The 22,633-nt window shown below is 50.4% G+C and overlaps 1 protein-coding gene across 6 annotated transcripts; it reads left to right on the top strand.

The window, feature by feature from the left end:
• The first annotated feature begins 140 nt into the window (after positions 1 to 140).
• On the top strand, positions 141 to 22,464 carry OCRL (OCRL inositol polyphosphate-5-phosphatase). 6 transcript variants are annotated; one of them, XR_013923770.1, is made up of 25 exons: positions 141 to 317; positions 430 to 509; positions 1,189 to 1,268; positions 2,151 to 2,189; positions 2,670 to 2,780; positions 2,872 to 2,967; positions 3,375 to 3,495; positions 3,581 to 3,742; positions 4,299 to 4,400; positions 4,860 to 4,974; positions 7,074 to 7,190; positions 7,340 to 7,527; positions 9,064 to 9,175; positions 10,273 to 10,382; positions 11,368 to 11,503; positions 12,452 to 12,562; positions 12,864 to 13,029; positions 13,226 to 13,461; positions 16,620 to 16,643; positions 18,674 to 18,793; positions 19,021 to 19,105; positions 19,832 to 19,959; positions 20,726 to 20,837; positions 20,954 to 21,154; positions 21,283 to 22,464. XR_013923770.1 is itself a non-coding variant. In XM_080365285.1 (24 exons), exons 1-24 carry the CDS (start codon positions 285 to 287, stop codon positions 21,076 to 21,078), a joined length of 2,706 nt encoding a protein of 901 aa, XP_080221411.1. In that variant the 5' UTR covers positions 141 to 284; the 3' UTR covers positions 21,079 to 21,279. The 6 variants fall into 6 exon arrangements, 4 of the variants coding, with proteins under 4 accessions (XP_080221411.1, XP_080221410.1, XP_080221412.1 ...); XM_080365285.1 differs by lacking the exon at positions 21,283 to 22,464 and having other exon boundaries at positions 2,673 to 2,780; positions 20,954 to 21,279; XM_080365284.1 differs by lacking the exon at positions 21,283 to 22,464 and having other exon boundaries at positions 20,954 to 21,279.
• Positions 22,465 to 22,633: the final 169 nt, after the last annotated feature.

Below are 22,633 nucleotides of genomic sequence, written 5' to 3'. Positions count from 1 at the left end.
GGGCGGGCCGCGCCGCGTCCCGTGGGAGCCGGGGGGGCACACGGGGGACCGCGGCAGCCCGTGGGGAGCCTGCCCGCAGCCTGTCGGGCTCAGCCGGGCTCGCAGTCCCGCCGCGTCCGCGCGAGGGTGCCCCCCCGGGGGCGCCCCCCGGCACGCCCCGCTCCGCGGCAGGCGCGGGTGGGGCAGTCCGCCCGCCAGCAGGGGGCGGTGTGGCTGGTGGGCGGGCGCCGCTCTGCGCCACGCCGGTGAGCAGCGCGAAGTCGCCGGGAGACCGAGGCGCCGCCATGGAGCCGCCCGCCGCGGCCTGGGGCCTCCTCGTATCCGCCGGGACTCTGCCCGGAGCCGGGGGGAGCCGGGGGGAGCCGGGGGGGGCTGGGCGGGTGGCGGGGAGACGGGCAGTCGGCGGCGGTTTCCTTAGCTGCGGTGCAGAGCGTTGCCGGCACGGAGGTGCGGGCTGGGCGGCGGGAGCCGTGCGTGCTCAGCCTGGGCCGGCGGAGCGGCCGCTACGGGTGAGTGCCGGGCCGCGGCGGGGCCCACAGTGGGGCGTCGGGGTGCTGCCGCCGGCGCAGCCTGGGCCTGGCCCGCTCGGCCCGTTAGCGGGACGCGAGGGCCCGGCTCGGCTCCGGGTGTCCGCGGGCGGCGGCGCCGCTCCCCCGGCTGGGCCGGCCGCTTGTGCCGGTGAGTCAGGGCTGCCGCTGCCGGCGCCTCGTCCGGGGACGGCTCCTGTCAGTCTCGCCGCCCCCGCCGCACCCCGCGTCGCCCAGCCGGCACCGAGCTGGTCACCGCCGTTGCCACGGCCTCGGGGGACCCCGGAGCTGCGGGGGGCGGAGGGGGGCGGCGGCCAGGTCTTCCCCGGGTCCCCGCGGTAGCAGGCAGGGCGATGAGGGCCTCGCCTTCCAGCCGCGCTGCCTGCGCCCTTCCCGGCTCCTCAGGGTCTCCCCGAGGAGCCAGAGCTTCTGCTGCCCTAATGCCGACTGGCCTGTGGCCTTTCTCACCGCACGCACCCACACCCGGTGTGGCTACAAGCTGGTTTTTCCCTTCCTCTTCTCCTGTCCCAGCAGTGCAGCAATAAGAATCGAACACTGTGTTTCTTTGTAAATACAGCTCTAGTGACTATGTCAGTGTTTGTCGGTATACAAGGAGGGAATTACTTCTGTGTTTTTTTACAAGTCTTTTTTCTATCTCCAGGGTAGTTATCCATTCACAGGAGAAAGAAAACTCTGTTTCGGATTATATTCCCATCAACAGTCGCTTTAAATGCATACAAGGTACCAGCTCTCCTAGAGTGGGCTCTCTTGTGGTGGCAGGAATCCACTGCTGTTTACTGGCAAATGCTGAAACTAGTGGTGTTTCTTAACCTGCCTCCTGAGCACCCGTATAGATTGAATGCTTCCCCATGAAACTAAAACTCACAGTTTATGGAAACCTGCTTCTTCCTCATCTGAGTGGGTAATCTTTCCCTGTCAGCATACAGTTGTGAAGAACTTGACTGGTTCAGATGAGTGGTGGGCTTGGCATCCTGCAGAGCCAGCATCTTCAGCATGTGTCTGCTGATGTCTGTCTTCTCCATCACGGCAGCGCTGGGAGCTTTAGTCTGATTCCTGCATGTTTAGATCAAAACTTCTGTAAAGTCTGGCAAACTGTCAGGTCCAAACAGCTACCTGTGGAATGGGAACGAGTTTCAGGCCTCGTCTTAGAAGAATTTAAATAGCAATGTATGTCCCTGGGGCAAATGCTTGTTCAGGAATAAAAGCACTTTTTCCTGGATTAGCTTATAGCCTTCTACATAATGAAGTGTGGTTCTGCTCATTGTTTTTGCTGTGTAGACAAGCTCTGCAGTTCGTTTTCAGGTTGGCCTTTCCTAAAGTAGCTACACTAACATGGAACATACCATCCAGGTGTGCGAGAACTCCAAATGTTGGGAATTTCCCTGTGACACTTTGACTGTGGGAAATGGCCATCCAAGCTGTCCAGATATGACTGTTCTTTCTGCCAGAGCCATTATTAATAGTACAGATGTAAATTAAAGCCATTTGTTCTTTTGTTAGGACTCTCTTGTGGTTAGTAGCAGGCAGTACGCTTTTCTTAGTACTCAATTACTGCAACATTCAGTGTGAACTCTCTTGATCCGTTTTTCTCTTTTTTTCCAGAGGCGGAAGAAACTCTGCTGATTGATATAGCTACAAACAGTAAGTTTTATAACTGCAGTTGCATGGCTAAAGCTCCTTTCAGGAAGCAGGCTGCCCATTGGGCACTGACACATGCTTATTTTATCTTCATAAACTCCATACTTTGTGTTTGTCTTTTAGTCAAGCAGGGATTGTGTTTCCTCTAATGTTGTCTGGCTCTTTCAGAGAGTCAGTGGTCATGATAGACATGGTCTTAAATGCCCAGATTGAAGTGTTGGCAATTGGTTAAACTGCGAGATTGCAGTAGGGAGAAGTATTCCTAAAATCAGGAGAACATGACTGATGGTACCTCAGGCAGGGGGGCATATCTCAGAAGCATAGGGAAACTAGCTTAGGTGCCGATTTCCATTGGAAACAATAGCTGGAAGTTGGCTTTCATTGATGAGCTCAAGGGATACCGTGAAAGCCTGGTCACTCTCGGGGCATAATATCTGCAAACCAGCCTTGGCTGACTCTGTGAGTCTGTGTTTGTGCCTGAAGCAGGCTGTAAGGTCCGGATACAAGGTGATGAGACAGCAGAGCGGCTCTTTGAAATCCCTGATGAGGAGCATTGCTTAGGATTCCTTTCAGAAGTGCACAGCATACAGGAAGGTAAGCAGAGTTAGAGTTGTGTTCATGAAATCCTCTGACTGCCAGCAGTTTCTGACAGGGCCAACTTTTTTTTTTTTTTTTTTTCCCCCAGCCCACCTGAAAGCTTCTCTTTCTGAACCTAAGGACTCAACCAGCTGGCATCAGGTAGAGAAGAACCTCCCAGGTCTATTGCAGGCCTCTTCTTCAGGTACTGACCTGATTGTCACCTTTGTGTGCTGGTGGCCTGTATGGCAATGGGGCACTCAGGGGTAGGGAGCTCTGTCTCACCCTGCACTTGGCAGTCTGGCCTTTGCCCCGTTTGCTCACTTCACGTTGCACAAAATAAAACATCTTTGTCCTTGGATCTGCTGCCCTGGACCATTTGTTCCTTCTTGAGTGCTGTCTTCTGCCTAGTGCCTTGGTTTGTGCATGTTAAGCTCCCTTCTGCCTTGACTTGTCATTGGTACCCCTTTCTCTCATTCCCCGAGTCATCAGAGTTGATATATTGCTATTGTCGTTTGCTTTTTCGCTTTCTGTGGAGTTATATTTTTTCCTTCTTGATCTGTGCTCTTTTAATTGTTTCTCAGGGCATTGTGCTTATTTTTGTCATTATAGGAGCTCTGGGCTTTGACGATGACTTCAACACCTTAAGCCTAGAAGAGAAGAGAAACATGCAAAACCACCAAACGGGATCTCGCCGGGAACCCCCACCTCCTCCTGTGCCTCCAAGTAGGCAGTAAGTAACATGGTGGTTCTGTTCCCTTTTCCTTCTCTTCCTAGACAGCAGAACCGTTTTAATGCTGCTTTTGCTTCCTTCCTAGATTTCACCGAGAGAGAGAAGGTACATCAAAAGACCAGCCAAAAGTGACCAACACTATGCGCAAAATGTTTTTGCCCAGCACCCAGTCGGGACAAAGAGAAGGCCTCATCAAACACGTGCTTGCCAAGAGAGAGAAGGCATACGTCAACCTTCACAACTTCAGGTTAGAGCTGTGACTGAGGAACAGTGTGCACAGAGACAAAGCTGTTTAATCTCTTCTGTGAACTCGTATCTAGCCCACATTTGAAATCTGAGAGCTGCTGATGTGCAGCCAGCTTGGGTAGCTAAGGACCAGTGCAGACTGAAAGTCAGTAAGTGCCTGCGGTGTAGCTTCTCCTTTTGCATCGTTTCCCCTGTGTGGGTCAGATCTCTTGACCCTCAAGTAGGACTGAAGCAATTGGACAGAAAGAGGATAAAGGCAGCCATGTCTTAGCATTGCCCCACATGACATGATGTTAAAAGAGCCACATGTTTGCTGGCCCCAGTGATGAAATGTATTTAGTTTTGTAACATTCTGCAAAATCCTTGAGATGCTTGTCACTGAAAATGAGCCAAGCCTAGAAGTTTCAGTGACCCCATAGCTGGCGTGGCCCTGCACACGGACAGCTTGTATGTTGTGCTGGCTCCCAACCTGAATGCTGCTCTGCATGTGCTGGAGAGATTGGGCTGATGCAGTTCTTACTGTGTTTTCTAACAATTCAACTGCTTTTGTGTTGTAGATTTTTTGTGGGAACGTGGAATGTGAATGGGCAGTCTCCAGACAGCAGCTTGGAACCCTGGCTGGTGTGTGACACAGAGCCTCCAGACTTCTATTGCATTGGGTTAGTAGCAAGGACCTCATATTTTAGCTAAGGTGCTGGATTTCTTTTTGGATGCTGGTGGGCTGTATTTGTTTTAAGTTCCTATCACATTCTCAGAGGTTCCACAAAGCTGAGCTATGTCTCAGAAAAGCTGTCTGAGGGGAAGGAGCCATTTGGATGGGGCAGAGTTAAATAAGGCTGGTATGACATAACAAAATAGATTTTCCTTCAGGCATCTGCAGAGCTCTCTGGTTATCCTCCACCTAAAGTAATACTTCTCAGAGAGATGGTTGCTGGAGTGTATTGCAGTAGGGTGTCAGAGGCACTGTGATGAAGTTCTACTGCTTTATTTAGCAAGTGGGAATAAGGAGCTTCTCTTCCAAGAAGAGCCGTTGCTAGAGGTTTCACATTGGACCTTCCTGTAGAAAGAAGATGGTCTGTAGGAGAGGCGGGATGTGCTAAGTTGGCTTGGCTTTTTAGGTTCCAGGAGCTGGACCTCAGCACGGAGGCTTTTTTTTACTTTGATTCTGCAAAGGAGCAAGAATGGCTGGCGGCCGTGGAGAAGTCCCTGCACCCTCAGGCTAAGTATAAGAAAGTGAGTTCTGTTCAGTGTTGTGGGGTCTTGTCATACAGTTGGCATGATTGGGAGGAAAAGAGAAAACTTTGAAAGTTTGGGAGGAAAAGAAGAGGCTTCCACTTTCCTCACCTGACCCAAAGGGCGATGATTAGAGAAACCAGGGATGTATACTTGGCATGTGTGTACCCATGCCTGTGCCAAGTATGACAGTTTAAATGTGGAGAGCCTATTTCTGCCCCGCAGTTATAGAAGGATATTGTACTTTGAAGTAGAAATTTAGAAAGATGGGCATCAAAATGACTTTACAAAATACACAAGGTAGGTGTCAGGGAAGTAGTATGCTCAATAGAATCATAACAGTGGGTTCAAGTTCTTTATCTGTGTTACCTCTCACCCTTGTATTATAGAAGCAAGGTGTGTCTTGAGCAGGTAAATTAAATTAATAGCTTTTCCTTGAAGGGATGGGATGATTTATGAAGTGAAATCTAACAGAAGCTGCTACCTTGAGACAGAATTGCTTCAGTTGTGGCAGGAGGACTTTATTCTGGCTGGTGTAGAGTGAGCTGTTGTTGATCTCTGCCGTAGCAAACCTTTCAGCTGTAGATATCAGCCCTAAATACATTAACTGGTTTCTCCTTCCTCCTTAGCCCATGCGCTCACCCCTGTCACACCCCTGTCCTACCTGCATTGAGTTCAGCTCAGTGGCATGTGTTACAGGTAATCACAGCAGGAAAACAGCACCTTGCTGAACTGAGATGCATCAAGAGGGAGCCAGGGGTCATGACCTGAACTGTGGAGAGGCCTGTCCCTGTGCTTTACTTGAGTTTCATGTGAATTTCTCCCACCCTTGTGAAAGGGAGAGAACAGGATATGGCCGCAGGCGGGTGGAAGTGACTGAAATGTAGATAAAACTTGTGGTTGCGTACAAATTCCACTCTTGCAGAGTGGACTGAGCGCTTGGGCTCTTCCACTTGAATTCTCTGATTTCAGCTTCTTCCCTCACTACACAGACTGAATCCCAACACATCTTAACGTTTTTATGCCTCTAAAGTGAGCGTGTAGACTGCGCTCAAGAAGATGAGGCCTTGTCGCTGGCTTTCAAAGTTGTGACCCCACTGTTCTGAAGGTGCAGGGAGATCATGAACTGGGAGGTGCACTGGCTTAGCATGTGTAAAAGAATCAGCGGCAGACCCAAGATCCCTGCTGGGACAGTGCACATCAGCACTGTGTTAACACCTGTGGGCTGAGCTCTGCAGCAGAGGAGAACTTCTTAGCTCCAGAAAGAGGCTTTGCATTAGAAAACAAGTGTTTCTGGAAAGGAAAGCTTTATAGCTCGGAGATGGCTGCTTTTTGATACCCTGTGTGTCAGGCACGTTTGCCTCAGGAAATAAGACCTTTTCTGTATATTCCCCTTTAGTGTGTGTCACAGGCTCCGCTGTAGTTCAGAGTAAGCAAAGGTGAGCATCAACTCCCGGCTGGACCTGCAGCCCTCAGCGACAGCTGTAGCCAGCGCCTCTCTGTGACATGCCCATCTAGAGCACTCGGTATCTTCCTCTGGTTGTTTTGCTGATAGAGCACAACTTAGTGTGAAAGGCTGAGACTTCACAGACAGATCTGCTACATGTTTATTAAGTTTCCCTTGCCTTGCAAGACAGCCCTGTTTGTAGGTAAGCACCAGAGTGGGAAATGTTGTGAGCTCAGAACAGCTGATGGCTGTTGGTGGATGACAGATTGTCCTCTAACCCAGGGGTCCTCAAACTTTTTAACCAGGGGGCCGGCGCACAGATGAAGTGGCAGGCAGTCATCTGCGGCTGCTTGGTTTCCCTGCCCCCAACCCTCGAGGGGGGGGCGGGGCAGGGGGGTTCTGTAAATGCCAGGGCCTGGACTGAGGAACCTGGGGGGCTGTATCCGGCCCGCGGGCTGTAGTTTGAGGACCCCTGCTCTAGAACCTTGCTTTTGGACAGGAGGTCCTTTGGGTAATGTTGCAAGCCGGGATTGAGTACAAAATAAAACGAGGGACAGGGAGAGCCAGAGAAGCAGAACATCAGGTGGGGCAGGCAAATCAAAACTATTTCCATTGCCTTTCTGAGACATCGGGATCCCTTTTATATTTGCAGGTGCAAATGGTCCGTCTAGTTGGGATGATGTTGCTCATATTTGCTAAGAAGGATCAGCTGAGCAATATTAGAGATATCATGATGGAGTCTGTGGGCACAGGAATCATGGGAAAGATGGTGAGTTACCAAAGCCAATTTGTTGCTTCCATGTATCCATGCAAGGAGCAGCACAGTCTGGTTTTATTTACCTGTCTGCTGTCCCTGTCTTTTCCTGGGTGCCTCGCCTGCTGCCTTCACTAACGACCACCAATACCTGCTCTCCCCAGGGCAACAAGGGTGGTGTGGCAGTGAGGTTCGTGTTCCACAACACAACCTTCTGCATTGTCAATTCCCACCTCGCTGCTCATGTGGAGGACTTTGAGCGGCGAAATCAGGATTATAAGGATATCTGTGCTCGGATGGGTTTTGTAACCCCTGATGATAGTCTACCTCAGCTCAACATCATGAAACACGAGTAAGTTTATTTTGATGTTTTCCCTTTTGAAGTGGTAGTGAGTAATCCAAAGTGAGTCAGAATCACAGCAATGGGAGATTTCATGCAGATAAGTTTTCTGGCTTAAAAATATAACTGAAAGTGCCAAGGCCTTTCGTGTGCTAGAGCTCCTGCATTCAAACTACGTGGTCACCTCACTGCAGTGACTTGTGCAATTTGTCTGTAATGACCCTTTCCTTGCGTGTTGTGTTTAATACTTCCATTTCAGCAGGCACCATTCCTGAGTCGATGGCTGAATGTTACAGGGCGTGAAGAAACTGGGGGGGGGGGGGGGGGGGGTTTGTGATGGGGAAACAGGAGTATGAGTAGAAGAGAAGGGATAGTAGGTGAGCAGAGGCTATGCTGTTTAGGCTTTTTTGAATAACAAATGCTTGCAATTGCTGTTTCATTTTCTAATTCGTTGGATGATATACAGGCAATACTTTATTTATTTTTTTAATGAGGTGACAGTGGTGCTGAATAATCCAAATCAAACATGTACAACCAACCATATGAATTGTTTTCTTAAACAGATACAAATGATTAATGCTTTTGTAGTTAATATTTAACCCATTTAAAAACTGAAAGTAGAATGCAGAGTGGATTGGAACAGAAAAAACTTCAAATATTAGATTATCCTTGATAATCCACTAATGGAAATTTTGAGGTTTGACTATAAACAGGAAGAGCTTTTATACTAGAAGAGGGGGTTAGATCTTAATCTTTAAATGAAACCTTTATAGAGTAATGAGTGAATACCACAAGTGTTTCTTTAGCTGCTGGTAATAAGAAGGCTGTAGGTCTGTTTGAAGACCCAGAGAGGAACAGAGTAAGAGCAGGTGCTGATGAGTGAGATAGGACAGTAACTAACATTCTGGAGGTCATAAACTCAACAGGAACCTAACTCTACTTTTGCCAATTCTGCATCAGTCAGTCTTTGCTGGGTAGATAATACAGTAGTAGCCTGATCTGATTGAAAGAAAAGCAGTGGAAAACAAACCGGTAAAACCATGGTATCACACGAGGTCTGAGTACGCAGATAAATGCACATCAGCCTGCCTAACTGGCCAACAAGCAGGCTCTGCTTAGCAGGCTCTGCCACTGCCCTCTCCTGTGTATGCAAGAAGAGCCTGAATACTAAATGGATTTTGTGTAGGTTATGAAAGGTTATGAAGCTTGGTGAGATCCACTGGTTTCACTTCATTAGAGAGTTGGTGGTATTCTCAGGCTTTTTTCAGAATGAGCCAAACTCACATGTCTCCCGTTAAACTAAGTCTTCAACCCCACACAGGATGCCAAAGGAGATGGACTTAGTGCTGTAGTTACTGCTGCCACTAGGAGTTTCTGCTATCACACTCCCATCTTTCATGTTTCCTTTTGTCTTCCATGTGTCTTCCATTAAGGTCTCAGCCTTAATCACCAGCGACCAACCATCTATCCTCCTATGCCCCTTCTTCCCTGTGTCGCCTGCAATACTAACTACTGGCTCTCCTTTTCCGCATTTGTCTTTGTTTTCAGTGTTGTCATCTGGCTAGGAGACCTGAACTACAGGCTTTGTCTCCTTGATGCCAGTGAAGTGAAAAGTCTTATCAGTAAGAATGAGCTTCAGAAACTGCTGACATACGACCAGGTCAGTGAACTCTCCTGACATTTGCTTTGTACTTGTGAGGTCATCTTGGTTTAAGGTGTGCCTGTGCTTGGGAGGAGCTGGCAGACACCCAGCGATAAGTGTCTGTAGACATAGATGCTAGACCCTAGACAGCTCTGGGTGTCCTGGTGACATCAGCCCCCTAAACAAAAACAGATTGTACATTATACCGGGGTTAACTGGGTGACCCTGGCAATTACCATAGAGGTGTCTTTGCATCTCGTTGGCAGAGTTCTTTCTTACATACAAACTACAAGCTAGAATATAGGAATTTGTAACACCAACAAAAGCTGCGGTAATCAGTGTTCTGGAAGAGGTATTGACAAGACCAGCACTCGTAGCCAAGGCTCTCTGCTCAGCCAGTTTGACCTAAATTCTGTGCTCTAGTCTTCCCCGCTCAGCATTTCTTTGCAACACACTGAAAACTGAGACAGCACCAGATGTGCCTTTAAGATGAAGGGTTGTACCTGTGAAATATGAACAGAAATAGCATAATATCATCTCTGACACACAATTTAACAGTAAATCTGATTGATTCTGTTCTGTAGCTCATTTCTGTTGTACTGTGAAGCTTCATGCAGAAAAAACTATAGCTTAGATTTTTGTGAGGAAAACAATTAGGAAATTCTTCAGAAGAGGAAATGAGAAAAAGAAAGTAGTATCATGTTGTCAGCAGAGCAGCACTCCTGGAGGCCTTTGCTAAAATGATTGGCAGTGAAATATTAATGATGGTGATACTTAAGCCTGAAAACTAATGAAGGCATTTGGCACAAGCGGAGCAATTAATATTTCCCTTAACTATTGTTTTATGCTGTCTGTATGGTCTGGTAAGCAGTGCTGTGTCAATTTGTATTCAGTCTGTTTAGAAAACGTTGCACTGATGTGTTGAATTTTTACTTTTGTTAAAGCTATAAGGTCTGAGAGGCAATCTGGGGGATGCCTGGTGAATCCCATGGCCACAGGTTGCAATTCCTCTGCCTGCAGATCTGCTCTCTGACACTCTGTGTGTGAGGGGGTTTGGGGTGGTTTGTATTGTTTGGTTGGGTTTTTTTTTTTTAAGTGTTCTTTTTCTGGTTTAGCTGAATATTCAGCGCACTCAGAAGAAGGCATTTGCAGATTTCACCGAGGGAGAGATTAAATTCATCCCCACTTATAAATATGACTCTAAAACAGATCGCTGGGACTCCAGGTAAATCAGCTGCCAATGGACATGTTTACCTGTGACATAAAAAAGAATTTTCTTACAGAACTTGATTTCCTGCTTCCTAGAGCTGGAAATACGTCTGTTATGGTGATGGCCGGAGTGCACAGACACGTTTGTACTCCTTTGTTTTCCCTGTTTTCTGAAATAAGCAGACTCTCTATATGTTGACCAGGCACATGCCTTAAACTTTGGTTGCTGCTGATTTCAATAGATGAAGGTGGGTAAAGCCTGAACTCGCAAGTGGCCCTGCACCAGAGGGTTTTTTTCTGCTACCAGGGACAGACAAACAGTATAAAAAGAATTGGAGAGATAAGGAAATGCTCCCTCTGAGTCATCCTGTCCCCTGACATGCACACCCACAGGGGTGGCTACGCTGCGATAGCAGCAGTGGTTCCTGCTTGCTGATCTCTGCTTGGTGCTTCCCACAGACTTTTATGCATCTGCTGCAGAAGCTTGCTCTAAACAGAGAAACTCCCAAGAAGGAGTTTGAAACCACATAGCAGTTGGATTTTACTGTCTCTGTGGTTAGAATCAGCACAGTCGTTAATCTGGAGAAGGATAACCCAGGGTTCAGACTTCATAACATAATAGTAATAGCTGAGTAGACTTTCTGTAGTGGAAACAGTAAGCGATGGATCAGATAGTAGTGGGCAGAAAGATCTCGCAGCAAAAGAAACTGGTGCAGCTTGGGTCCCAGTACACATGGCTTTCAGCTGTGCAACGAGTCTTGTTTGAGGTTATTTTGTTTCCTGATGCTGGAAAAGACGGGAATTTTGTATAGGACAAGGCAAAGAGAGCAGAAGAAATGACGTAGTATTCAAGTTGAGGGAAGTGATAGGAATTCATCCCATCACTGCTGATGCAGTCACCAGTGGTGGGGGTGGAGGGAGCTGCCTGGCCAGGAAGAGGAACAGCTTGGATGTTTTACTGGGATTGTTGGATCTCCCTGGTAACCTGTTTTTCTTTGTAGTGGAAAGTGTCGTGTGCCAGCATGGTGTGATCGAATCCTTTGGAGAGGAGGGAACATAAATCAGCTCCGATATTGCAGTCATATGGACCTGAAGACTAGTGACCACAAGCCAGTCAGCGCACTTTTCCGCATCGGGGTAACTTTTTTTATATGCTAGAGTAAGATCACATTATTGTCATGCATTCCTTCGGGAGATGGATTATATAGTCAAGGCACTCCTGCTAGTGCTGCTGCAAGAGGGCAGAGTAAATAAAAATGTCTCCACTGTGTAGGTGTGCTGCTGTTTGGCAGCGGTGCCAGCCTCTGCTCAGCAAACAACTTGGCAGCTGTGGTCTTTACAGCAACAACTGTACAACAACTACACAGCACCTTAGCTGTGTAGCACCGGGACAGTAATGCTCACTCGTTTGCTCGATTGCTGGATGCTGGATGCACCCAAGCAGGTGCGGTCATGTAGTAAATAGAAGGGCATTCCCATTGACCACCTTAATGCTGCTGCTTAGCTTTTCAGGGTATAACCCCCAATGTCTAGTACTAGAACAGATGAGCTACTGTTTTCTCTTCACTCAGCAGAAACCTGTAAATAATTGTGCTTGCTGTTGCAGCGTTGCTTCTGATGTGTTAAGAGAGCAAGACATGGGTTCACATCTGAACTTCTTTGGTGGTGAATGGCTGTCAGCAGGTTTTAGTTTCCTAGCTTACTGTATAGAGACAGTCCGTGTCCATTTTTGCTACCTCCTGCTCCCTAGGTAGCTCAAGTCTCCTTAAAGGAGAGCCTTTCTCCTCCTGCTCCAGCAAATCGTGAATAATGCTGCGAGATGCCAATGCTGTTCCACAGAAATCACACCCAGTAATCTCCCAGTTGTGTGCGATCAGTGGCCAGAAAGACCCTTTTTGTCTAACATTTGTAGGGGTAAAACATGTGTAAAGTTGCATATGCAGCTTGGAGCAGATTCTCTTTGCCTTTCAGCTGCACATAGCAAGTGCTTGGAGAAATATTTAACTTCTGCGGTTTACTCATGATCAACAGAGTTCCTGTGAAGCTGGTCAGAAACTTTGCTGACTGTTTTCTTACCTTCCACAGGTAAAGGTTGTGGATGAGCAGAGGTATCGAAAGTTGTTTGAAGACATCGTTCGTATAATGGACAGAATGGAGAATGACTTTCTTCCTTCGCTGGAGCTAAGCAGGAGAGAAGTGAGGATGAAACCTGAATTGCTGTGCGCTTCCCAAGCCCAGCAGCATTAGAAGTGCTAGAACTACTTTTAAAGACTTTGGTTCAGTAAACTGGATTATAGGAAATTGAACTGTATCCATTATCTTATGATCAGGAATTGGATTAGAAGGGACATCTTGTCCTGGCTTCTTGGCAGGTCTTGTGTTAGGCGTTCTGCGTTCTGTGGGCACTTCTCAGTCATGGGCACTGCAGAGTCCGAGTACTAGCTGTGTCCCCCATCTTGGCCACTAACATGATTTGTGTTTTCTCTTTGCTCTGCAGTTTGAGTTTGAGAATGTGAAGTTCCGTCAGCTGCAGAAGCAGAAGTTCCAGATTACCAATAATGGGCAGGTCACCTGTCACTTCTCCTTCATCCCAAAGCTCAATGATAGCCACTACTGTAAGCCATGGCTTCGGGCCGAGCCTTGTGAAGGTTACTTGGAGCCAGGTGAGTTTTACCATAGTTTCTACAGCGGTAGTTCCTACCCCATCTCCACTCAGCCTTTCCTGTGTCTCGCCTTTCTCACCATCATGCTTGTCTGTCTTCTCAGTTTTGTGGCCTTTGTCACTGCCACTGTATGTTTGTCCTTGTCATACCTGTTGGAGAGTGTCTGTGTGTTCTTGAGAGCTCCTGTTTGTTGCAGATGAGAGCACAGACATCTCCCTGGATGTGTATGTCAGTAAGGACTCGGTAACCCTTCTGAACTCTGGTGAGGATAAAATCGAGGATATTCTTGTGCTTCACTTGGACCGAGGGAAGGACTATTTCCTTACCATCAGTGGGACCTACCTGCCCAGCTGCTTTGGCACCTCTCTGGAGGCCTTATGCCGAATGAGGCGACCGATCCGAGAAGTTCCAGTCACCAAACTCATTGACCTGGTGAGTGACAGCGTTCTGGAGCAGCTCTCTTAACAGGGAGAGAGCATATTCCCTTCTGTTTACTCTTAAAAGCAGGAGTAAAAGCAAGCCTTCAGCTGTGCTGGCTTTGAGCTGATTGACTTTTTCCAGAGCTTGAGGTGCTCTTATTTTTTCCTTCCACCACAACCAATGGCTTTTGACAGCCTGTACTTCATCCTCTGTTTCTGAGCAGGTTCTAAATATTGTTTGGTGGGACAAAAAGGTGATCCCAGCACCTTGTGTTTTGTTACTCTTGTGCTGGTGCTGGCAGGCTCAGCTGGGTGGCACTGGTGTGTCACAAGAGGAATGATTGAAATGCTTTCCTCGAGGTGCCTAAGCTTCTGCAGTGACAAGGACACCAGGATCTTTTTCCTTCTGGACACTTGTGGCATTTGTGCTTCTCCAGGGAAGGAACAAGCAGTAGCAGGAGGACCGAAGAAAGAACTTCAATGCTGTTAGGTGTACTGATGAGTACAGCTCAGCAAACGGCCAGTCTTGCAGCCTCTCTGGCCAGTTCCTCTCACACTGACGCAGTGAGCAATTTCTTCTGGCCTTGCTTCAGTGAGGTTCTGGAGGTTTAGTCTATTTACCTGTTCTGGTTTAGCTAGAAAAGCCATTTCTTTTTTTGTTCACTTGAAAGATTAGCCCAGTTCTTTTAGTCTCTCTGACATGTGATACCTTTCCTCTCTTCTCATATCTTGCAGTCTCATCCTAACATGCTTTTTTTTTTTTGTCCAGTGAGCTGCTGTTTTTTCACATCTGTAGATTTGACAGATTCCACTCCCATCTGCTTCCACTTCTTTGTCTTCCCTTTAGCAGTTGCACCACGCCTCTTGCTGCCTCTTCCAGTTCCCACCTTTTGTTTTGTCTACTTTTCTCACAGGCCCAACATTCAGAAAGGCCACTTTTATACCAGAAATTTGATTTTGTAATCATAAGATCAGGCTAAGCAGAATCCAGGTGGCAAGATACATGTTTGCCTCTTCAATTCAAGCAGCTAATCCAGGCCTCTGGCTCCTCGTACTTTTAAGGATTCAACTGAAAGTCAGCCTTGTTCTAGAAGTGTGTCGAACTTGGTCTGGAGCATTATGTCGGTCTTTGTGGTTTTTCCACCTGTGTTTTCCTGCTCAGTGCTCAGCACTGACTTCCTGCTTGATAGATAGGAACTTTTGTGCCTAGACTCTTAGCTTCTGCCCTCACAGACACACGCTATTATTTACTTTTCTAAGTGTACTTTGAGGCTTCTTCTGCTTCCTTTACCTGTGGGTTTCCTTCTTCTGTTATTCAGCGAAACGTATAGAAGCGCAGGAAGCAAAACAATTGGAGGAGTGCACCCTGTCCCAGTATCTGCAGCAAAGGAACAGTCTCATGTGTCGGTGAGGTCAGTGTGACAGCAGTACTTCAATGGGAACGTGTTACCAGAACTCAAGGAATCCAATGTGTTTAACGGCCCAAAGCAAAATTCAGTCACTTAGATTATAAAGCTATTTGAGGTCTTTTAGTTTTGATCATACCTGTGAGTTGAGAAATTCTTGGGAGGCAGGACAAGCTGAGTGCTTCCTGCAAGGGAGAGTGGTGCACATGGTGCCCTCTCTGCAGCCCAGAAGTGTTCTGGTCCAGTGACATGGCTTTAGCTGATGTTTAGACTGTGTGCAAGGAAGGCGCTATGTTTGTGTATTAAAAAACGTTTTCCCTCCTGCACTTATGCAGTGTTAGGGCTTGTCATTCACTTCATCAAGGATTTTTTTCAGCCTGGCTAGACTGTATCTGTGTTCAGCAGAGTGGGGTCTGGAAAATGCAGGTCGGTAAGGGTCTGAGAGGCCATTTGATGCAGGATAGCAAAGTGTAGGTGGGAGCTTCTTTGGAAATGGCTCTCCTAGTTCTCCTGGGAGAAGCTGCTGACACTTGAGCATCTCACCTTCGGGATTTCAGTATCAGTGTCTCATCCTGGTTTTTCTTGGAATCCTACTGTGGGCTTTAAAAAGCCTCTTGAAGAATCTCTGTCAGGAGCAGGTTAGTCTCATGGAGCTAATTGTGCCCAACGCTACAGGAAGAGAGGTGAACAGCAGGGCAAGCAGTCAGGTAGGTGGTAGTGAGACTGTTGAGATGACTCACCCAGTTATGAAACGAGCCTCTCTCCTGTGCAGCATGGCTATCTGGCATCCCAAACCTGTGACTGTGGTCCCTCCCCCTATGCCTTGGAAGAAGAACCTGCGCCATCTCATGTTTGAAGCAAGCTGTTCTCTGCAAAAGGCTGGTCTGTTGTGGCTGTGTTAAAACTCGGTGAGCCTCCAAAGGAAGCAGGCGCTGCAGAAGCCACAGGGGAGCCTGAGATGCTGCTCCCTCCCAGGCCTGCCCTGCGCAGTGGCAGCTGCAGCTATGTTTCCAGCTCAGTTCTTGAATGCTCCCACCCTTTAAAGGTCGATCTGCCAAAACTCAGCTTGAGCAACCTGCTTCTGTTTCCTCCTGCGGACTCCACTAAGCACTGTCTTGTGCTGCCAGCCTGTGCTGCGCTGAAAAACGGATGCTGTGGTTCAGGATCGCCTGAGGGACTGGACACGCAGCCTGGAGGGGGCTTTGGTATGCTCCTCCTTGCAGTGTGTTAATGCTATTAGGTTGAGACAGACGAGCAGCCTGGGGTTTTGAGCACAAACACTCATTTCCCTGACTATACACAAAGCTGCTTAGGGGGCCTGTTAGCTCCACAGCTGCCACACTCAGAAATACGGATTTAGCCTAGTGAATGTTTTATCTCTGCCCTGGTCACAAGGGAAGATGGCTGAAATAATACAGGGATATTTATTTCTGACCAGAAGGATTCAAGAAGGGAAAATTCTTCCTGGCAGACACCTCTGCCTATGGCCTAACTGTCTGCTGGATAGTGAACAGTGGTGCTGCAAGGCCCATTTGAGGAGTTTGCAGAAATCCTGACAAGGTTGTGCATCATGTGAGCAGGATTTTTGCTAATTGGCAGGCAAATCTCTCACCACAGGTTTAACTTTGGCCATGTCAGCAAAATGTGTGAGGGACCTAGCATTCAGTGGGTTCTTGTAATGCAAATTAGGTTTCTGCCTAATCTGAGAGTGCATTCTCTCTCTTAACGATACTTTTCCCTCTTCTCTCTTTCCCACTGCTCTCAGGGAGAAGACAGCTTCTTAGAAAAGGTAATGCAAGCAATTGCTGGGGAAGTCTGTTTCTTAGTGACTTGTGTGTAAAGAATGAGTTTTCCCCTTGTTTTCTGCTGAAGAGGGAAGGGGAGGTGGGTGCAGAGGGAGCGCTTGTTCCAGCAAAGCCTCTTAGCACAGCTGTGGGCTGGATGAGAACATGTAGGAGCACAAAAGTGACCCTGTAGCCAAGATGGGGCCAGCCCAACCGAGCTGCTTAAAGCTTACCAAATTCGCTTTGGGGAAAAAATACTCTCCCTGATCCTGGCAGCAATGATAGATATTTCCAGAAAAGATTGGCAGCCTTGAACGTATCTGAATTAGCTTTAACCATGCACATAAGGTGGGATTCACCATAGCACCCCATTCAGACACGTGGGGAGAAGGCTGAATTAGAAAACTGAAGTCTTGTGCTCTTTCCATGTTGTTATGTCCTGATGGAGGCTGAGGGAGGGCCACATAGAGGAGACAGACGTTTCTCCACTTCCTTGAGCAGCAGAGTTTGGGCTGCCGGCTCATGCAGCCACTGATGCCTGAGCAGGATTGCTGCTTTCCTTTGCATTTGTGCTCCGCACTGGGGGCCAAGCAAGTCATTGAAAGGGCAAGTGGGAGACGCTGGGGTGCGTGCGTGTGTGTGGCAGCATTTTTCCTGCTCTCCCTGCGCTTGGCTCAGACATCTGTTAACGCGTTTGAGTGGACTCTGTTCAGGCTTCCTGGGCTGGGTGACTTGTCCCCCTCCAGGCTGTCAGTGCAGGGTGAAACAGGAGAGGGAATGGATGTCCGCTCTCCAAGAGGAGCTTGAACTCGGATGCTGAACCAGATAAAGCTCTCTAGCCGAGGACAAGGGAGGAGTTTGGTGCTTGCCTTCTGGGAACATCCTTTTGCAGAGCATCTACCTCCCCGCAGAGGATGCAGACTTGCCTTCCCTTCCTGGCACATGGCAGGAGAGGGCGCTCGGGGCCCGGCCAATGCACAAGGAAAACCGAAGGCCCAGCGCCGCAGCCGCCGGCTCCTCATCCTCCTCCTCTGCCCTGAGGAGCCGGGACCCTCTTCCTCTGCTCTAAGCAGTCGGGCTCCCCTGCCTTGGGGGTCTCCCCAGCTCTCCAAGTTACGCCAAGGGCAGCCTGGCAGAGTGAAGCGCTGCTCTGGTGCTCAGCCCTGGTGCCGCGATGCCCTGGGGTGGGGAGTTTCTGTTGAAGAGCCCTTCCGCAGCTTTTATTTCGACCCTCTTAGAGGAAAGCCTTAACAGGCTTGGCTAACATGCTGCTTCCGAATCTTGCCTGTGTGCTTGGAGATGAGTAAGGCAGATGTGTAGCTGTGACCTAGCATCTGCTGGCTGGGTAAAATCTAGTAGTGTGTGGGGCAAAGCTGTGCTGTGTGGCAGACGTGGCTATTGCCTGTGCTGGCGGGGCTTGTGCCAACCTCAGGTGTCTGGGTGCGCAGCGGGATGCCGACCCCAGCCCTGGCTAGCTGTGAGTGATTCTGTGTGCTGCAGAGGGACAGCAATCGCAGTTGTTGTGTAAGCTGACAGCTGAAACGAAGTCCTTTACGCTTGGCTCGTGGTGCTCCTCTGCTGGTGTCCTCGGGTTTTGTTCCTGTTTATGCTGGTCTCTTCTGGGTACTTCTGCTGGATATGCTTCAGGAGAGCTGTGCATGGCTTCTTCCTTGGGAGCGCACAGGGTCATGAGCGATCATAAAATAAGAGTAAAATCAAGGAAAAAACATCAATCCCATTAAAGATTGGTGTGATGGAGATTTCTAAGCAGTTGAGCTCATCAGCTGCTTTGCACGAGTAAGTGGGAAAACTTGACCGTCTTCTGCAGTGTCATGGTGGAGCAGGCAGGTTGTTCTGTGGGGCAGTGGAAGGGAGTGGAGCTGGGACCTACAGAACGATGGCTCGCTGCTGTAAAAGCAAGTAAGGGCCAGAGGAGTCCTGGGTCCTGCTCCTTCCCCTCTCCAAGCTTTCTTTACCAACGCCCTTCCAGAGGGACTGAGGTTTCCCTGAAACCCCCTGTGCTCTTTGCCACCAGGAGAAATCCATTCTACAGATGGGCTCCCTGGACAGCGAGGACACAAGTGAGATGCCACTGCAGATCCCGAAGGAGATCTGGCTCTTGGTGGACCACTTGTTCAAGCATGCCTGCCACCAGGTGAGGGAGAGAGGGCCTGCGCCATGCCGGGGGGCTCTCGAGGGCTTGGTAACCCAATTCATCACTCACACTTGGAGATCAACTCCAGTTTGGTATTTACAGGGCAGGGGTTATCCCCTGTGCTTGAGACACTGGGCTGGGGGTACCAGCTTTCACCCCACTGTCACTATGTGCCTCAGCCTCTGTGAGGAAGATGACTTTGTCCATCCCTGTACTGGTTTTGGCAGGAGGACCTGTTCCAGACTCCGGGCATGCAAGAAGAGTTGGAACAGATTATTGACTGCCTGGACACCAATATCCCTGAGACAATCCGTATCCTTTCTGTGCCTGACTTTCCCAGGAGCCTGCTGGTTCTCAGCTCTGCAAGGAGAGCTCTGTGACCTCAAGGTGGCAGGGTCCCTACAGGGGGATTGCCTCCCCTCTGTCCCCCCGGAGACAACCTCTTGAAGCTTGACCTATGTTGGCTAAAGCAGCCAGGGGGCTGGGGCTCTGGAAGCCTCTTTGAGGCTGTGCCAAGCACAAGAGCTGGTGAGGCTGAGTGCTGAGGGGCATGATCTGGAGAAAGGGCTAATGGAGCTGAGGATTTCTGTGGGGCTAGAGCAGGGGTCCTCAAACTACGGCCTGTGGGCTGGATACAGCCTCCCAGGGTCCTCAATGCGGCCCCCGGTATTTACAGACAACCCCCCCCACCCCACCCCAGCAGTGGTTGGCGGGGGGGGAAACCAAGCAGCTGCAGATGACTGCCTGCCACTTCATCCGCGCACCGGCCCCCTGGTTCAAAAGTTTGAGGGCCCCTGGGTTAGAGCGTGGGCAAACATAGTGGAGGGTGGATGGGACAGGATTTTCCATGGATGGGGGACAATGGAGGAAGAGGAGGAGGGCTTTGATGTCAGGGAGCAGTTAAGCAAACAGGGAATTTCCAAGACCTGCAAGGAGGAAGCAGAGACTAGGCAGCTGGGAAGGAGGAGAGGTAGGTAGTAGTCTGGAGAGGGAGGTGGTCCATCTGCTCAGCATGTCCCTTGATTCCTACCGGTCCAGCGGGCAGTAACCACTCCGTGGCTGAAGCACTTCTCATCTTCCTGGAGGCTCTGCCAGAGCCAGTGATCTGCTACGAGCTGTACCAGCGGTGCCTTGACTGGTCATACAACAGCCGGCTATGCCGACAGGTGCGGCGCTGCCTCTGTGCTTGTCCGCTTGCTGCGGGGTCAGGGCAGCTCTCCCTGCGGTGAGCTCTGCCTTGGTCCTGCGGCTTGCTGAGTCCTGCTCCCTTCCCGTGAGCTGGTGAGGAGGCTTTGGGATCAGGCACTCGGAGGTTCTTTGCAGTGGGCAGGACGACCTGGGTACTGTGGCAGTGCTTTCCTGTCCTGAGGTTGGCACGGCATCGTCTCCTGGCTGTCGTGGTGGAGCACACAGGGAATAGCAGCCCTGGGGAGTGGAAGAGCCTCCGCAGGTCTTGGGGGCTTAAGCACTTGCCCAGAGCTGCAGTTCCTGTGCTTCCCATAAGGGCAATGAGCGGCTCTTAAAAATAGCCGGTGGGGCAGCAAGCAAGGCCAAGCATGTCCTTGGGCAGAGGAGGAAGTTTGGGGGCACGTTTTCAGTACTTGCATCAGAAACCTCTTGTCTTGGTCTCTTTGCTGCTGCTGTGCAGTTCATGGGGGTGAGAGCTGGGATCTGACTGGAGATGAGCGGGAAGCAGCCCCAGGGCAGCGGTAGTTACCAGGAGCCAAAGCCCATGAGTGCCATCGGTACTAGGCTACATAGGCTACAGCTGGTGGCTCATTGCTTGCTTTCTGGGTCTGTGGCTCATGCCAGTAGTGATGCAGTGGCTCAAGGTAGTGGAAGGGGGAAGGCTGCCCATCTGGAGTCCAGACTGCCACGGTGTGTCCAGGCTGCAGCGATGTGAGCTGGGAGAGCTTCCTGTTTCCTTTGCAGGTGATTTTTCAGCTGCCTCGTTGCCATCGTAGCGTGTTTCGGTACCTAATGTCATTCCTCCGAGAGCTGCTCAGATACTCTGAAGACAACAACGTCAGCGTCGCCATGATCGGTAAGTGTGTCATTTCTCTGCTGTGCTCCTGCTGCGCTCACTGAAACGTAATGCCTTCCTGGTCCCTTTCAAGGCCTCCATTCCTGACCAGTAACTTAATTTTTGTACCTCTGCAGCCGCCTTGTTCTCCAGCCTCCTCCTGCGCCCTCCACCCAATCTGGTGGCAAAGCAGACTCAGCAGGACCGCCAGCGTGCCATCAACTTCCTCTATAGCTTCCTGCTTGCCGGGGATGAGGAGTGACTCCTGCCTGTGTGCCAAAGCGGAGGCCTGTGCTGCCAGCCTTGCGCGGAGGCCAGGCCTCTGACAGCTCCAGAGGGTAAAAGGCTCTAAGCTACTCCAAGTGCTGTGTTTACAGTTGGAAGGGATGTGTTCCCCTCTCCTTCCCAACGCTGTACCCTACGCTGCAGAGGACCTGCACACTCATTGCACTGCCATCTTTGACAGGAGCCTCCTGCTTTCTCCTTGGGAGCTGGGTGGATCTGTTGATACCCAAGCACTGTGCCAGCAGCTTGATGTTCCCATGGCAGTGTCACCAGTTCCCCAAGTCATGCTTCTCCTTTGCACCCCCATCTGCCTGGAGTCACTGTGGGGAAGGGTGGAGACTGTCAGTGCTCTTGAAGGCCATGGCATGGCTGGCTGGCACTCAGCCCGTAGGCTGCGTCCCTGCAGGTGCAAAGTATGCGTGCTGGTGTGTGCTGACTGTACTGGTGAGAGCCCCGTGCTCTGCCCTGGGCTGGCGTTGGGCACCTTCAGCCATGCAGCAGACCTGGCCAACCCCTCACTGTGCTACGAAAGCGGGACCATGGCTGACCCAGGAAAGTTACCTGGACATTTGGCCTCTTCCCTTCAGCAGGGTATTGCCCTCTCCCCTCCCTCACGGGGTGCAGTGTCCGGCACGCAGCTCTCTCCCAGCGCTCCCAGCCTTCTGCCACTGCCACCTTGGCCTTGCTCTCCTCTCTCCCTTCCCCTGTGCCCCAGCTTCCTTCTGGGACACAGGATCTTGGGTGGCTTGGAGGGGCCTGGGTTAGGCAGTGAGCTTCTCCAGGGCTGTCCCTGGGCAAGGCATGGAGCAGGACACAGCCCCTGTCCCTCCCAGCCCTGCGTGCAGAGCCACAGGGGTAGGACTTGGGGTGGGGAACCGGGGTGGTGGTGGATACTGGCCTCCCCCTCGTCCAGAGGGTACAGGCTGGAGGCAGAAGGGGAGGGGGGAAAGGAGCCAGAAATCCACCTCGAGGTCCAGAGGAGCAGCTGGGGGCTATGCGTGGGTGCTGTAGTGCCAGGGTCACAGACAGCTGGGAAGGGGACACCCTGGGGCCTGGCAACTTGTGGGTGCAAGAGGGAGGCCTGTCCCAGTGAAACACTAAGCAGAGTCCTGCCTGCTTGGGCCGGGGACTGCGTGGCCTCGGCTGAGGGGGGCTGCTGCCGGAGGGGAGGGCTGCAGATCCCAGAGCCCCCGCCACTGCTGTTGCTCAGCCCACAGCTGTCCGTCTGGCTGTGTGGTCCCCATGCACTGGCTGAGCTGCTGGGGGCACCCCTACCTTGTGGCTCTTTTTCTTGTCTTTAAAATTTTTAAATTACATAATTTATTGGGAAACCGTTTGTTCCAAATAAAACTCCGTTGTGCAAGGTTTTTGCAGGGCTGCACTGGGTGCTCGCACCGAGCCTGCCATCCCTCACGTAGCTCTGCGCTGTGCGGCCTGGGGGTGGCTGCTGCCGGGCCACAGCATCCCATGACGCAGAGCTGCAGCTCGGCTCCGCCGCCCTCCCTGCCCAGGGCTCCGGGGCTCTCTGAGGG

The sequence above is a fragment of the Falco punctatus genome (assembly GCF_963210335.1).
Source record: "Falco punctatus genome assembly, chromosome: 15".
Taxonomy (NCBI): Eukaryota; Metazoa; Chordata; class Aves; order Falconiformes; family Falconidae; genus Falco; species Falco punctatus.
This window is presented reverse-complemented; position numbering and strand designations above follow the sequence as displayed.